This window comes from Zootoca vivipara, chromosome 15, assembly GCF_965207765.1.
Source record: "Zootoca vivipara chromosome 15, rZooViv2.hap1.1, whole genome shotgun sequence".
Taxonomy (NCBI): Eukaryota; Metazoa; Chordata; class Lepidosauria; order Squamata; family Lacertidae; genus Zootoca; species Zootoca vivipara.
This window is the reverse complement of record NC_142598.1, coordinates 8906179-8923325: the sequence shown is the minus strand read 5'-3', so window position 1 is coordinate 8923325 and position 17147 is coordinate 8906179. Positions and strand designations below refer to the sequence as shown.

Below are 17147 nucleotides of genomic sequence, written 5' to 3'. Positions count from 1 at the left end.
CCCTGTGTATTCAAGATTGAGGGTTGTTCCCAAGGTGGGATGGGCTTTTCTAAGGAGATTAAAACAAACTTAGTGAATGCTTTAATGCAAAAAGCTATGAAGGAGGTGTTGTCGGTGAGCGGATGTAGTTATTCAGAGACTACAGAGAACTTGTCGCAAGCTGAAAAGCTTATTATAAAGACAAAGGAAGCACCAACCTCGTTTGTGATAAATTATCCTTACCACCAACATTACAGCTTGGATGAGCGTTGGCAACCATTTGTGTTGAGATTTGAATTAATTATTCAAGCAAGCAAGATTTACAGTCCTTCTGAACTGGTAGTTGGACAGCAAACTAGTGCACCTTTAAGCCTATTGCTTTCTGAATATAAGGAGGAAGAGGGCATAGAACGTCCTGTGGTTGGGACACTTCTGAAAGAGCTACAGAGCACTTTACAGGAGCTTGAAAAGCAAGCTGCTTGCAAAGTACAAAGTACACAGCAATGCTTGAAATGGTGTAAAGAATTCCTAGGCAGCTATGGGAATTTCCTGTATGACAAAAGAGCAGCTCAAAGATGCACATATGCTCTTCATTCATTTTATCGTTGTCCTGCTGATGCGGAATCTGATCCTGTTAGGATTCGAAAGCAAAGAGAAGCTCACAGGAAAATGATTGCCAAAAAGCGAGAAAAGGAAGGGAGCAAAATCTGTAACCCTATGGTTAAGGTTTCACATCCCCTGGAAGATGTACAAACAGGATTGTACCGGGTCAAGTTTGCCAACTACATCGTCAAAGTTGGTTTGATATGCCAAACAGATGCTTTCTTAGTGAGAACGGACGGTCTCTTGTGCATCTAATCAAAGACTGAGACAGTTACTTCTCAAATAGAAGTAAGAGAGCTCTTTAACTTCAATATATAAGTCGAACCAATATTTAAAGTTTTAGTTGGGGGGGAAAACGGGCAACAAGCTTTGTTGAAAGTCGCTGGGAAGGAACGTCTGATCTAGCTTCAGAGTCATCAGTGCGAGTCTGGTGGTCTACGCATCGCAGAGCCAGATTAAGTGCAGCGCAGCAAAGGGAAAAGCGACACGGCAGGAAGAGGAAAAGCAACGTAGTAAAGTACAGCACGTTTCTCCTAATGCAGAGTCGTCAGGAGTTCAACAGACAAGTACAGCTTGGGACTTTCATCTGCATCACCTGTTGAAACCTATTCCTTCAAAATCGTTAGTGACTTTTGTGAAAATGTTTTTGTCTATTAGGTGTAGCAGGAAGAAATGTTGAAAACAAATTCCTTCCTTATTTGAGGAGACAAGTGGGAAGAGTACCGCACCTCATTATTTGGGGAACTTCAGCTAGAGGGGGAATTTGAACAGTTGAAAAGTATCCCCAGTTCAAATAGTAAAATTGAAGAATTTATTGTGGAGTTGAGAGGGAAACCCTTACTGTGGACACAAGATTATTCCTTCAAATCAGCCTAGAGTTTCTGAAGATATATGGCCACGTTAACTGTGAAGCTGGAATTGAACTCTATGTACTAGCAAACCCATATATAAACAGGGAGTTTATTTGGGAGAAAGAAGGAATAGAGGTTTGTTTGATTCTCAACTGAATTCCTTCAGCAAACTGTTAGTAATAGAGAGGAGAGGTTTGTTACAGCTATTTCTGTCCTTCTGTTTTAATTACAATTATTAAGCATTGACCATCTTCCTCTCTTATTGTATCTTGTATTTCGTAAGGCCAGCCTTTCCTAAATAAAATTGTGACTCCCCTAGCATTTTCATCTAAGTTTGTTGAAAGAACTTCTTCTACCCATTGACATTTCAAAGTTTGAGCCCCTTGTTCTGTCAAATGTGTTTCCTGTAATAGACCTATATCAGCCTTTAATGACTGTAGATATTTGAGTGTTAACCCTGACCCTAACACTAACCCTAACCCTTGACATTCATACTTATAATTCTCATTATGGCTTTAATCTTTAGTTTTCTTGTCCTCTATTTTATCTTTAGCAAAATTGTTTGGAGGGCCTAATATAAACCAAATATACTAAAAATGATCATCGCTCCAACCTGAGTCATATATTAACCGTGCTTATATTTAACATATGAAAAATATCTGAAACCTTACCTTTACCTGAGCTGGACTTTCCACATGGTGACACCCGCCCCAGACATTCCTTGTGAGCAGGTGCCCGACATCTGCTACAGCGATAGCCCTGATAGAAGGTTCCTCTGTGTGCAGATGGGAAAGAGGAGGGAGGGGGCTTATGTATAATACAGTGGAGTCTTGCTTAGTTGCCTTACATAAATGCTGCCTATCCTGACATTAATAACTCCATTAGCATTTAAAATAGATATAGATAAAAACTTTGAATGTTGATATATGAATTGTACAGTATTGTAATATCATGTAGTGAATTGTATATTGTTAGGTAGTGAATGGTGAATTTTTGTGTAAGTGATTGTTGGATTGTTAAATAAAGGATTGGTTTTTTTTAAGCATTTAATTTCACTACTAAAGGTGGGGGTCACATAAAACTGGCAACTATATTATTAAGATAGTTGTCCCTTCTACCAGAAAGAATTGCCAAATCAAGCTGTTGCACAATGCCAAAATGGCAAAACTGACTGGAAGACTCAGGAACCAGGAAGACCTAAACTTCAATAAAGAATGGGGAAAATTTATAATTTATCTAGGAGATCACTGTAAACAGATGAACACACTAGCAGGATTTTAATAACATTTGTAATTAACAAATACTAAGGACAAGAGGGAAAGATACAAAATATGGATTGTGGAAAAATATGCAGTTAAGAGGGTGTACGATAGGACTCATGGAGGGGAAGGTGGGAAGCCCAGAGATTTGGAGAAATTTCTAAATATGGATATGCAATTTGAATTGTTATAAATTAATATTTGAAAAACCAAATAAAAATTACTATGCAAAAAAAAGAGGTACTGTATTTGCCCAAATATAAGCTGCACCCGAATATAAGCTTTAAAATTAATGGGGAGGACAGAAAAAAAAGACTACCCAAGGAGGAGTGGGGTCGGAGGGGGGCCAAGGAGGCAATGCCTTCACTCCAGCGACGGCGGCAGTGATGGTAGGCAGCAGTGCTTCTAGAGGGTCAGCATCACCATGGCCCCCAAACGGGACAGGCAAAGAGGGGGTGGCAGTTGACGGGACTCACGCGCCCCTCGGTGGGCTAAAGCCAGGCAGCGCCTAGGACTAGTGCCAGTCCCAGCTCACCAACTGCACCTCCTGTTCCTCCTCCTAGCAGACCTTCTCGCTCTCTCGTCAGTGCTCCTCCCTCCCTCCCTCCCTCCTCCTCGCCACCTTATGGCTCCCTCTCAGGAACCCCCTCACTGCGCCGCCATCTTGGAAGACGGCCCAGCCAAAACCAGCCAGCATCCGGGGACAAGCCCGCTCCAAGCCATTTTTTGGTAAGGTTGCAAATATAAGCCACATCTTTCACTGTCATAATTTTTTTTTGGGGGGGGGGAGTGTGGCTTATATTTGGGCCAATAGGATAGTTGTCCCTCCTGTACGGCTTGGGTAGAGTGGGGTAGCATGTGTACCTCAGTAGCATCTGGCAGGCTTTGCAGGAGGTGGTATCCTCAAAGGAGTACATCTGGAACTCGTGTCTATTTGCTGTAGCATTTTCAGGGTAGATATTGGAGCTGCACCAGAAATTGAGAAACAGTGAGTCAGCAGATTACAACAATGGTGGCAACATTAAATTCACGGGCTTATGGACTGTTTGTTTGGAGCCAATACAGAATAAAGACATCGTTGTGTCAAGAACAGGTTGCAGAAAACACCCACAATAATAATAATAATTTATTATTTATACCCCGCCCATCTGGCCGGGTTCCCCCAGCCACTCTGGGCGGCTTCCAACCAAACAGAAATTCTAAAATACAGAAATCCATCAAACATTAAAATACAGAAATCCATCAAACATTAAAAGCTTCCCTAAACAGGGCTGCCTTGAGATGCCTTCTAAAGGTCTGGTAATTGTTGTTCCCTTTGACCTCTAGTGGGAGGGCATTCCACAGGGTGGGTGCCACTACCGAGAAGGCCCTCTGCCTGGTTCCCTGTAACTTGGCTTCTCGTAGTGAGGGAACCGCCAGAAGGCCCTCGGAGCTGGACCTCAGTGTCCGGGCAGTACGATGGGGGTGGAGAAACACCAGCCTGGATGGGCCCTGGATGTGAATCCAGGGCCGGCTCTAGGTAGACCCCCGGTGGGGCGCGGTGTGCCAGGGTGCTGCACGGCAAAGCCGCGCGGAAACCATGCTGCACCCTGCAAGGGCAGGGGCGCCGGAGCGATCTCCGCCCCTCAGCGTCAGGGCGCGCGACCTGCTCGAGACTGCCCTGTGTCCATCCCAGCTCATTAGAAAGATTCAGATTCTTTTATGAAATCTGCCAATTTTGCACATTTTTTTCTGGTAATATTATGGTCAAGCTCCAGTGGTGCAGAATCATTGTACTGTCATGGAAATGTTCCAGTGACTAGAATGGATCTGCAACATATATAAGGAGTCTTGGGATTGTAAAGGATAGCATACAACACGGGCAGGAGTGGAAGAGTAGACCTACAGGGCCATTTCAAATTGTTCCATCCATTTCTTCTTCAGCTCCCGCGTCTTAAAGTATAGTTCGTAGCCCGAGGAACCATTAAGCTCGATTAGGACAAACATGTGAGTCCACTGGCAAGAAGAAAGAAAAGGGGAATAACAGATTAGCATAAAACCGTGGCCATATTTCTTGATATCGACACCTTTGATCCCTCATAGTCCCATTTGGGAAGAATGGGAAGAACAGAGTTCTGTTCTGGGGTGGAAGTGCCTGCTGCTGAATTAAGGCCGCAACCCCCATTCCCTTCTCAGCTCCCCCCCCACCAGCCCCCAAAAGCATACCCAAACGTTACCTTCTTGTTGTCTTTCTCTACAGAAGAATCATCTCGGATCTGGTAGCTGGACAGGTCAACAAATTTCTTCATATCATATGAATCTCCTTTCCGCTTGCAGATTAGCAGGGCTTTGTCCAGGAGGAAAGCATACCTGCAAGACAGTTTTAACTTGAGAAATTCCAACAAGGGTGAAATAAAGGTATCATCCACACTTCTGTTTGTCCCATGCCTAAAAAGCACAGGTTGGATAGGTTTCTCACGGAAACATGGAACATGTTTCCTAGGCAAGGGGGCTGAGTGGTTTTACGTTTGCCCTGCCACTTTCCCCGGGAAAATGCCCACTGATTACCGCTGAATCAGAACTAACCTCAATCTGCAAAAAGACCCAATTTCCTTTTGTTCTGATTCAGTGGTAAACAGTGAATTTTTCCTGGAGGAAAGCGGTGCAACAAGAGGAAGTGTGGAAGAGCCCATAAAAAAGCATGCATTTTATAATCTTATTATGCAATCTCCTGCACTGAATGCAGATAACAAACAACCTTGCTTTGTTTAGGCTTCCCTTGGTAAGATTTTTGGGTGTACACTTATTGTCAGGGGGTCTCTTTACAGAGAGCCCCCACCCATCATTTTCACCAGCTCATCACCCAGCATCAGCACCAGTAGCGAGTCAGAGGAGAGGAATGAGGAAATGAGCGGAGTGGAGAGAGGGCTATCGTATGCTACAGAGGAAGAGCTAGGGGAGGAGGAGCTGAGACAGCCATGAGACACAGGGCGTCCGATTCCCCCGACGCCTGAATTGAGGCTTGCTACCACCCGTAGGGCAAGGGGGCGGCGTTTTGGGGTCCCCAGGCTCTTATGCTGGGCGAAGACCAGGAAGAAGCCATTGCGAGGTTCTGATATGGACTGAGCAGTCATGTTTCCCGATACTCTTGCACTGTAAATAGCATGCACAATAAAACTCTGAAAGAAACGACGGAGTGGAGCGTCTTTACTCATGAGTAGCTGCAACCATCTCTGACACTTATGCTATCCAAAGCTGCAGTTTTCTCTATGAGGACTGTGCACTGAATGTCATGTCTGGTTGAGCACAGAAGACTAGGATGCCACTAATAAATCTGCCACTGAAAACTGCAAATGAGACGAACTATTATAATTATGGGTGAATGCAGACATGCATCTCGGTGCATGCTGAAGCTGGACGTAGCTCACATGAGAAAACAGCAGCAGACAGTGAATGTGAAAGTAGTTGCAAAAACCAAACCATGTACAATTAGGGAGTTTGTGGGCCAACGAAACATTGGGATGCTTCAGCACAGGGGATCAAACATTGGGATGCTTCACACTTATTTTTCCTCCACGCTTACCAGGCAGTCCATGCTTTAAAGTCATGTGTGAGAGCGCTATTTTGTTTGTTCCAGAGCTTTTCTCACGAAAACCTGCCATTTAACACTGAATTGGACAGCAATCCACAGAAAAATCTGAATTGCCGTTTGTTGTGCTTCAGAGCAGGTTTGTTGCGTTTAAAGAGCAGGTATTCGCGGGGAAAGCTGTGGGGTGAGAAAAAAGATCTTGAAGTTTGCTAGGGGTCTTATCCAACCACTTAATATTGTCTTTTCTTCAGTGCTGACATCCTATTTAAAACCTGTGCTGTGTTATGAAAATCCTGGGCCCCACACTAGGCAAACCAAGAAGTGTCTAACTGACAAATTCCTAGGGGAATATTAGCAGACTACACCAGAGACATATCATGAAAGCACCAACCCTAGGCCAGGACCTTGTTAGCCTGTTTGATAATCTGGCCCTGTTCAGAACAGCCTCTGTTTCCACTGCTGGAAAATAAACAACCAAACCAATTACAGAGCCAAGTGTGAATACTCATTAAACTTTTCCATGGACCACCTGAATGAAGCTCATAGACAACCACTGTTCAACAGACCACAGTTTGAGAACCTCCTCTCTATAGGATGTACATGCCATCACCTGTCTATTTTTGAGCGCTTCTCCCCGCTGATGATCTTGAGCTCCCCGTCAATCTTCGGCCTCCCAAAGTGAGCCAGGGATTGTGTCTAGGGAGAAGGAGGATGTGTTCCTTACAAGAGATCAACTGGCTGCATTCAGAAGATGCTTATTTAGAATTGGACCAAACTGTAAAAAAAAAAACCCACCCTTGCCAGGCAACTTTGACAGGTGGATGGAGCCTTCAAGTGACCTATTTTCGCCTGCATGGTTTGATACTAAACCATATGGGAAAAGTCACAACCTGCATAGCATGTGTCTTGCCAAGCCCAGAGCATAGCACTCCACAAGAACCAACCATCAGCTCATCAGCTGATCCTTGAAGCTTGGAAAATCCCATCCAAGCACTTTGCAAGACATCATGGTCCTCCAAAGGCAGGTGCTGGATATGGCAGGAAGTTCCTTTAAGAATTATATGCCTTCATATTAAGGAAAGCTTTTACAACCTTTTGTTCAGACAGTAGTTCATTTCAAAACTATATAGGTATGTCCCTGATAAGATTACAAATTTTGGAGATGGTAAGAGCATAGGAGAAGACATATTACATTTTGGGGGGGGGGCGGGCGGGAGAGTTCTGGCAGCAAACAGAGAGGATGGGACATTAGCAGGAATAATTTTTTATTTGTTTACTTAAAGCTGCCATTCTAACAGCTTTGCAAAAGTGGGAACAAAAGGAATTCCAATAATCAAGTTAAGAATGATTGTTGGTAGTATTATTTCTCTTTCTTTTCTCCTTTGTAATTATATCTAATTTATTTGTAACTGAAAATCAACAAAGTACAAATTTATATTTTTCAATGGATATGAGGATACATGCTGGAGTTGAAAGACCTTATCAAAAACAAGAGAAGGTAGGCAGAATTTCTTGCCACAACACTCACCAAGTTCTCAATGGAGAGCTGGAAATTAGTGATTTGTTTCAGTGTTTCATTGTCCCTCTTGACTTCATTCACACATTGAGCCAGATCCTAATGCAGGAAATAATGAATGAGCTCCGATATTCAAAAAGAAATGATCGGTTGGATTACTTGCCAAAGAACAAAGAGGTAAGTGAGAGTTCAACAACAACAACACAAAAAAGCCCTTTTGGCAATGTTCTGAGGAGTCATACCTTTCATCATAGTTTTATTCTTGTGAGCTAAATGCATTTTTATTTACCTTTTATTCTTGTAAGCTAAATGTTTATGGAAGACAATTTTACTTGGCTACGAGTGACCACCAAAGTAGAAGAATAATTCTTGTAAGCACTCACAACCCTGTAAGGTAGGCCTGTGTTCATACAAATGGGCACGACCACCACATATGAAAGAAGGTTCCCACTTGTGATTTACATCTCCAACATTTGTTATTGTGGCTTTTGTTGATTTTAGTGAGTGATGTAGTGAGTAATTTCTGCAGTCTTCTGTCCACTTACATGAGAGTAAGTTGCATTGAGCACCTCCCTTAATTGAACTGGGAAACAAGCCGCAGAGTGGTTGACTTAGTACTACAACAACATTACTCACAAGGGAGGAGTTTGGGGACCTAGGCACCCCCCACGTGACCCCCTAGGTGCCCCATCAGGTCTAGGTTCCACCATCTTCTGTTGCTTGCTATAAACGGGAATAAGAGATGGAACCATGGGAGAGACCTGCACTAGACCTAGAGTACATGCTTTGTATGCAGATAAAATAAAATAAAAATACAGTACTCAGCTTTAATGCTCAACATTCCAAATACTATCTCAAGCATCAGGGCTGAGAAAGATTCTCTCCTGGAATTCAGATTATGGCCATGGGAGTCCCTAAAGTCCCACCCAGCTGATCTGCCAGAACCATTCCCCCACCCAACTGACAGATACAAAAGCAAATATTCTCAGGTGGCCTAGATGGGTGTACAGCCTCCCTTTGTCACGGGACCCCAGAAATTCTAACGCTGCAAACACAATGCGTTAAATCACTCTGCCTAGCCCTAGAATATGTCTCACCCGCATAGCATCTAGTGCAAGCCGCAAATTCTCCTTTTCTGTTGGGTCCACTGTGTATTTGGTCAGCTCCTGGAGGGAGGGAGGGAGGGAGGAGGCAGAGAAAATGATCAAACACCTGCATTTGGGGGATAAAATAGCCAAAGTAATCTTCACTACGTGCTAACATTCATATGTCAGGATCACTACTGACAGCTGAAATCAATACTTTTTGCCAGTAAAGAGTTGCTGAGTCCAGTGCAGAAATTTTGAATTACATCAGCACAAAGAGGAAGCTCACATTCCAGGAAGCTCACTTTTCCTACAGCAGGAGCCTATACAGTGGTGCCTTGCTAGACGAATTTAATTCGTTCCAAGGGTCTTTTATTATAACGAAAAATTTGTCTAGCAAATCCCATAGGAATGCATTGAATTTTTTTTCCCCATAGGAACGCATTAATTGAATTTCAATGCATTCCTATGGGACACCACGATTCGCTAGACGAATTTTTCGTAAAACAAATTCGTCTAGCGAGGCAACCTCCGCTCAAAAAATCCTTTCGTTAAGCGGAAATTTCGTTAAGCAGGGCATTCGTTAAGCGAGGCACCACTGTAAATAGGAGTCCCAGAGATAGGGATGTCTTGCCTAAACCAGTGTTTCCCAACCAGTGTGCCTCCAGATGTTTCGGGACTACAACTCCCATCATTCCTGACCACTGGTCTTGCTAGCTAGGGATGATGGGAGTTGTAGTCCCAAAACATCTGGAGGCACACTGGTTGGGAAACACTGGCCTAAACAAACAAACAAACAAAAAATAGTGTTCTTGGCTTCCAGCTTGCCTTCTTTCACTCACTATGCTTTAAGCACCTTCCTGATCTAGAGGCAGAAAGAACCCTAGAATTGGCTCACTCTAACTGGAATTTATCCAGCATGACCTTGGTCGAAATGAATGGAGGCTGCAGAGAAGACAATTGCGCCACATATTTTCAGAGCAATATTCCCCTTCCTTCTCCCTTCTCCCTGGCGTTACATAATCTGATCAATGTTTGTTACCTGCAGAAGCAGATGATATTTCAGTACCCGTTGCATGGGTACCATGAGGAGGTCTCGCAGGCTGAACCGGCCATTATTGGCTCGTTGCGAGCATTCCTAAAAGGCAGAAAATTGGAGCAAAGTTCTAGAAAAACAGCACTGTTTGTAACACTTGCTTTGTTTACATATATACAAGCAGACTATTGGAAATAAGGGGATTCCTAAAAACTGGTACTGAATCGATTCATCCTACACCGGATCCCCAGCGGGTGGGTTATGCACCTCCGAAAGTGGGATCCCAGGTTCAGCTAACTCCAGTTCTCTCTTTTTCATACATCACGTCATAATACGATTGGAACAGGTTGAGGAAAACACAATCTCCACCACCGGGATCCATGGATGATGATGAAGAAGAGTTTGGATTTGATATCCCGCTTTATCACTACCCAAAGGAGTCTCAAAGCGGTTAACATTCTCCTTTCCCTTCCTCTCCCACAACAAACACTCTGTGAGGTGAGTGGGGCTGAGAGACTTCAGAGAAGTGTGACTAGCCCAAGGTCACCCAGCAGCTGCATGTGGAGGAGCAGGGAAGCGAACCTGGTTCCCCAGATTATGAGTCTATCGCTCTTAACCACTACACCACACTGGCTCTGGATAAGAAAGTTTAACAGCGAGCTGGTATATGGTGGGAGTCCAGCACCTGAATGTCAAAGAGCAGTTTCCTCACCTCTAGTTTCATGCGTACATCCACACTGGTATTGGCCACCTGGTCTAAGTGCTTTGTGGCGGATTCCACCTGGCTGCAGTACCGACCATAGAGCAAGAACCTGCAGGTAAGCATAAGAAGCGGGTGTGAATGGCGGTCCAGTGAGCTTTGGCCAGACACCTGGTGTCAGGTTTCGGAGAATTCTATCCCTCCCCTGGTGGCAGCAAGAAGCAGATAAAAAACAAGGAAGAGTTCTTACTAATGAGTTTATTCAATCAACATGGCCAGAGACCAGGAATGGAGTTTGTCTCCCATTAATGGCATTGCTCCAACTGAGCTCCTCTCCCTTCCCTTCCTAGCAACTGCACTTCCCCTTACGGTGGCTGCCTGGGGCTAATTGTCTCTTGAGTCCTTTGCTCTTGCACCCTCAATGAACGCCGCGTTCTGGGAGAAGGGAGGTCAGAAATACTCTCCAGTGCTAATGTGTCAGCTGGCTGCTCTGTCTCTGTCTCCCCTTTCTCTTCTCCCAACACTTCCCAACTCTTCTGTTCACCTGTCTCCAAGCTGTGACCTTCCTCAAACCACTGCTGTAATTCAACACTGCTTGCCTCTTCTCTGGAAGCTTCAGGAGAAGGGGCAGGGCGACCCCCACCATTCCTCCTCCTCAACCTCTTCCCCTTCACCTGGGCATGAATTGCATCCAAACATTGTTCAGGGGAGGCGCAGCATGGGTTTAGGTCAGGCATCCCCAAACTTCGGCCCTCCAGATGTTTTGGACTACAATTCCCATCTTCCCCGACCACTGGTCCTGTTAGCTAGGGATCATGGGAGTTGAAGGCCAAAACATCTGGAGGGCTGCAGTTTGGGGATGCCTGGTTTAGGTTGAAGAATCCAGAACTTACCTTTAACCAGGGTTCTGCCTGAGGCTACAATATTATCGGACACACACAATCATGCTGGGAGGAGGACTCACCTCTCCTTGTACTTGATGAACACCTGGTAGAGGTTCTGAGAGTTACTAAAAGATAGGGCGCTCTTCAGCTCTACCAGAAAGCCCCGATGAACTTTCAAAAGTTCCTGATGCAGGAGGAAAACAGAGAAGAATGAGTTAACCAAAGAACAATGACTCTGTAGGAGAATCTATATTCAAAACAGGGGTCATGGTTTTCAGAGCTCCGGGGAACCACTGCAAACACCCAGGGAGCCATGCAGTCTCCAACACCACAGTTGTACGAGGACTGAAAAAGGGAATACAGTCATACTTTGAATCCCAAACACCTTGTGAGTCAAACGTTTTGGCTCCCGAACGCCACAAACCCGGAAGTGAGAGTTCTGGTTTGCGAATGTTCTTCGGAAGCCAAATGTCCGACACGGCTTACACGGCTTCCAATTGGCTTCAGGAAGCTCCCGCAGCCAATCAAAAGCCACACCTTCAATGTTGAATGTTTTCAGAAGTTGAACAGACTTCCGGAACAGATTCCATTTGACAACCAAGGTACGACTCTAAAGGGATACTGATTAGGGCCATTCTTGGTTTTTTTTTGGAACTTTCTGCAACCATTACATCTATTCAGGCTCATGGGGAAACTGCAAAATAATTTAGGAAAGGGTTGCTTCTTCCATTCTTACTGATAAATATTTCTTATAGAGCTGATCCCACTATGATCCATCTGAAAGTTATATAGTCTGCTGCTATTGCCAGCAATTGCTATGGAAAAGTTTTGTGTGAAACCAGTTGTTGTTATTATATATGTCTACCTTTTTGGTGTTGGCCCCAGATTTACAGAACTCCATTCTGTGTGAAATCAGGTAGGCTCCATCCCTCAACACACACACACACACACACACACACACACACACACACACACAGATGATTTTTAATGGGCAGTAAGCAGTTATGGGTTTTTGGGAGGAAAAAGACAAAATCAGAGGAACTCCAAAAACAATGAAAACAGTATGAAAGTGATTGATAAGTTGACAAACTTTCACAATGTAAAATGAACACATATATGCAAAGTGATGGCCACTGTTATGTAACATTTGCAACAACTACAACAATTTCTGCAAGCACTTTCAATGAGGTTTCCTGGATTGCATCCTGTTTCGTGCTTCATCAGATCAAACTGAGTTTCTCACAGATGGCAACTGTAAATCCTATTTTAGCTTCTTGTTTATATTTTCAAAACTATGTTCATCTTAAAACATAATACCAGAAATAACTCTTGAAAGATTAAACCCCTGAAGATTCAAAACGTTAGAAAGATTAAAACAAATTCTGAACTATTCCCATGCTGCCCTCACTCGCGTCTTTACATGCAGGGCCGACATTTACTGTCAGAGAAACAGACTGGGTCTGGAGATGGAGGTGTTTTTAAAAGCCAAAACAAAACAAAACTCTGCTTGTCCCCTAGGCTATGCAGTCCCCCCAAACCCTGTGTCATCAACAGACTGGAACCAAGCTATCAGGTATTTGCTACCTCATGCATGCCTGGTTGTGCCTCTGTAGAGAAGGCTGGGGAAAACTGTTAGCTGAGGAAGGATAAACCAGAGGCAACTGTGACTTGGGTGGGATCCTGACAGCACAGCTTCAGCCTCTACTGCATTCAGAAATGATGATCAAGCAGAAAAACTTTTGCTGGAATGAGTGACTTAACTTTACAAGTGAGTCATTCTGGCTGGAGAAGACATATATATGCACATACCCTTTTGCATGAAATATTACAGAGGGCCTAGCAGAGGAAGGAAGTCTAGGCCACAAGTGAACTCAAATATGTAGCCTTGCAAGATGGAGATGACTGCAGTGAAATAAACCACCTGTCCTGAACTGTGTGGAAAGTGAAAATGGATTAATTCCAATAGAGAATGAAGAGAAGCAAGACGAAGAAGCACCAGCCGGGGACAATGTAATTGACCCTAAAGAAGAGGAGGAAGATCCATCAGTCCTGGACAATATAATTGAACTTAAAAAAGAGGAGGGAGGTGTATGGAACATTCTTCCCCCAGTAGGAGAGGGGGAACAAGACTCAGGTTTGATTCAAGGAGTCCTCGAAGAAGAACCAGCATGGAATAATGTCCTCCCAAGTGAGAGAGGGAGGGCAGGATCCATACTGGGACCAGAGCTTAAGTGGAATAAAAATTGAGATAGGGCTGGAAAGTGGAAACATAGCTGAATGGTACTGTGCTACAGTTAGAGAATTGGGGAGGGGGCAGCAGGGGACAAAGAATGGACAGTGGTGGATAGGTGGCGAAAGAGTGGGAGTGGGGTGAGGAGTATCAATGGGTTATTTTCTGATTGATTAAGATGGTCCGAAACTGGAATGATTTATGGAGCTGGCTGATGCATCTGGGAGATCCGGAGTCCAGGGGAAGGGGGGTAGAATTAGATAATAAGTGGTTAAAGGTTATTATGATAGAAGAAATAATATTTGAATGTATGGAAATTTTTTGGGGTATAAATTGTGAGGCTAAGGGAAGAAATAGAGATGGATGGGAAATTAAATTTAGATTTGGATTAATTAATGAATTTTAGGTTGAGGATAGTTGCTGTTTTTGTAGATTAAAATTGGTTGTGAGATAATGGAAAAATTACGTTAGAATGATTTAAGATGATAAATGGAAATTGCTTAATTTAGATTTAAAAATGGACCCAGTGTGGGGGGAATCGAGGAAGTCCACAGTGTCAAGTTAATGTAAGAATTGATATGTTTTGTTTTGTTTTTTTGCTTTTGCTTTTGCTTTTGTGATTTTTGAAATGTTTGAAAATCAATAAATATTATTTGAAAATAAAATAAAATAAAACCATCTGTCCTGAGGCTACCTGGCTTACAGTAAAGTAGGACTCTTCACAAATATTCATGCTTTTAGTTGCACACTGCCATCACGGTTAGGTGGGTTTTTTTCCAGTTCCAGAGTGTTTCAGGAAAACCAATGCATTTGCACGAGTCTGGCAAACAAGGTAGAAGTGGGAGAGGGGCTGCAGTGGTTCAAAGTGAAATGGGCTACTCTCCAGTCACAAAACGATTTTACTTTGTTTCTTTAATTAGCGGGATGTGTGTGTTTATAAGAGCACCTTATTGAAATTGATTTTAAAAACTTTACTGTTCTCTTTTTTTTGTGGTTGGTTAAAGCACCTTCTTTAGTGTCATCCTGTGCTTTATTTGAATGATCTCTTGTCCCAGAATATTCGTGATGACAAATCTTTGTGCAAGCAGATGTGCTATTAGAATGCATGTGCGGTGGAACTAAAATATTCACTATATATCTAGAAACTGCATTGAAGTATCCTCTGCGATACGTAAGGGGTCCTGTCTCAGATTACGTGTTCCTACCTTAGCACTTCTAAAAATACTGGAGTCTGTCTCCCAGCACCATAGCAGCCACCACTGCCGGACTGAATTAGATCTTTGCAAAATCTTCTGTGAAATGTCCTGACATGGACCTTTCAGAAGCTTTGGATCAGAACTTAGCTATCCCACAGACATTATGCTCCTCTAAATGTTATTACACAGTGCTCAGCAAATTTATAACACCCACCTTCATTTAAATAGATATTTCAAGAGAAAATATGCATATTAAAATACAGAACTACCTAAGAATTTTGATTTAAAAGTACAAAGTTATGTGGGAATGGTAAGGTGAAAGGTATGGTTAAGTCCAGTCAAAGGTGACTATGTGTCGGGCTGGACTGAGGAGGAATGGTGGGGACTGCGTGCCCCTTCTCCTGAACCTTCCCGAGAACAGGAGGACAGTATAGATTTAGAACAGTGGTTTGCAGAAGGGCATAGTTCAGAGACTGCAGAGGGGGAAAGCTGGGAAATATTGGGAGAGGAACAGCAGGTAGAAGAAACACTAGGAGAGAGACAGCTGAAAGACTCGGTGTCTTTGGACAACCTTCCTGAACCCCTCTCTCCCAGGACTAGGAGAGTAGTAGAACAGAAAGCTCAGAGGCAGAAAGCCCAGATCATCTAGTGCAAGGATGACAGAGGATAAAAGAGATTGAGGGGGTTGGGCTTTACTTGGAGCACTGTCATTATTGAATAGGGACTACATTCCTTTGTCTCTCTCTGTGAATACTAAATAAATTGTGTGGTAAAGGGTAAAGGGGCCCCTGACCATCAGGTCCAGTCATGTCTGACTGGGGTTGCGGCGCTCATCTCGCTCTATAGGTTGAGGGAGCCGGCGTTTGTCCACAGACAGCTTCCGGGTCATGTGGCCAGCATGACAAAGCTGCTTCTGGCGAACCAGAGCAGCGCACGGAAATGCCGTTTACCTTCCCACCGGAGCGGTTCCTATTTATCTACTTGCACTTTGATGTGCTTTCGAACTGCTAGGTGGGCAGGAGCTGGGACCGAGCAACGGGAGCTCACCCCGTTGCAGGGATTCGAACCGCCGACCTTCTTATCACCAAGCCCTAGACTCTGTGGTTTAACCCACAGCGCCACCTGGGTCCCTATTAAATTGTGTGGTAAGAACTCTTTTTGCTTATCTGCTTTTTTGGCTGCCCCCAGGGGAGGGATAGGATTCCCTGAACCTTGACATTATGGGGTGTGGCACTTATTTTGCTTCAGGCCAAGGGAGTCGGTGTTTGTCTACAGACAGCTTTCCGGGTCATGTGGCCAGCATGACTAAACTGCTTTTGGCGCAACGGAACACCGTGACGGAAACCAGAGCACACAGAAACGCCATTTACGTTCCTGCCACAGCGCTACCTATTTATCCACTTGCACTGGTGTGCTTTCAAACTGTTAGGTTGGCAGGAGCTGGGACAGAGCAACGGGAGCTCACGGATTCGAACTGCCGACCTTCCGACTGGCAAGCCCAAGAGGCTTAGTGGTTTAGACCACAGCGCCACCCGCTCTCCTTATGTGTGAATGAATGGAACTAGGAGTAAAAACATGCAAAAATTACATAGGATGAAAAGAGAAAGATATATCCACTTCTAGGTAACCATGGGCTCATCTAGACTTCCTTTCTTGTCATATTTCTAGGCACAGGCCTGTGCTTTAAAGCACTGTGTCTAAGCACTATTTCTTTCCCCCCCCCAGCACTTTCCCCACGAAAACCAGCTCTTTACTGCAAACAAACGTCCATCCTCTGAAAACCCATAGAATCATAGAGTTGGAAGAGACCACAAGGGCCATCCAGTCCAACCCCCTGCCGAGCAGGAAACAAAAAACCCAAATTGCCTTTTGTTCCAATTCAGAATTAGGAACATTTTTTGTGTGGGGAAAGAACCAGGGCAAAAAAGAGGAAGGGGGGAGGAGGAAGCACCCAGACACAGCACTTTAAAGCATGGACCTGTGCCTAGGAAGCATGGGGCAAAAGGTAAATGTGGTTAAGAGCAGTGATGGGAAGGGCAAGTGTCTGGGGAGTTAGGAGGGAATTAAGAAACTTGTTTTTTTTCCTGGCACAGATTACAATCTGAGCCCGAGAAGAACTATGGTGTCCCAGACCCAGACCTCACATAAGTCACACAGGTTCACATTCTGAGCCAGGGAATTATGACTTTGGCAGCATAGCTACCAAAAGCCACCAAGGCTTCGGTCACAAACTGGTTGCT

At 44.1% G+C, this 17147-nt stretch overlaps 1 protein-coding gene across 4 annotated transcripts in view; it reads right to left on the bottom strand.

Annotated features, from left to right (window-relative positions):
- VAV1 (vav guanine nucleotide exchange factor 1) overlaps positions 1–17147 on the bottom strand; it is an 80910-nt gene that overhangs the window by 18500 nt on the left and 45263 nt on the right. For 3 of the 4 annotated variants that reach the window (XM_088658548.1, XM_035141111.3, XM_088658549.1), the window contains exons 8-17: positions 11562–11665; positions 10610–10709; positions 9904–9999; positions 8874–8942; positions 7789–7875; positions 6871–6956; positions 4909–5041; positions 4578–4687; positions 3557–3658; positions 2105–2208 (exon numbers count right to left, since the gene is read on the bottom strand). In XM_088658548.1, the coding sequence (XP_088514674.1) occupies positions 2105–2208; positions 3557–3658; positions 4578–4687; positions 4909–5041; positions 6871–6956; positions 7789–7875; positions 8874–8942; positions 9904–9999; positions 10610–10709; positions 11562–11665 (991 nt within the window). The remainder of the gene's footprint in view (positions 1–2104; positions 2209–3556; positions 3659–4577; positions 4688–4908; positions 5042–6870; positions 6957–7788; positions 7876–8873; positions 8943–9903; positions 10000–10609; positions 10710–11561; positions 11666–17147) is intronic. The other variant, XM_035141112.3, reaches the window with a different exon arrangement.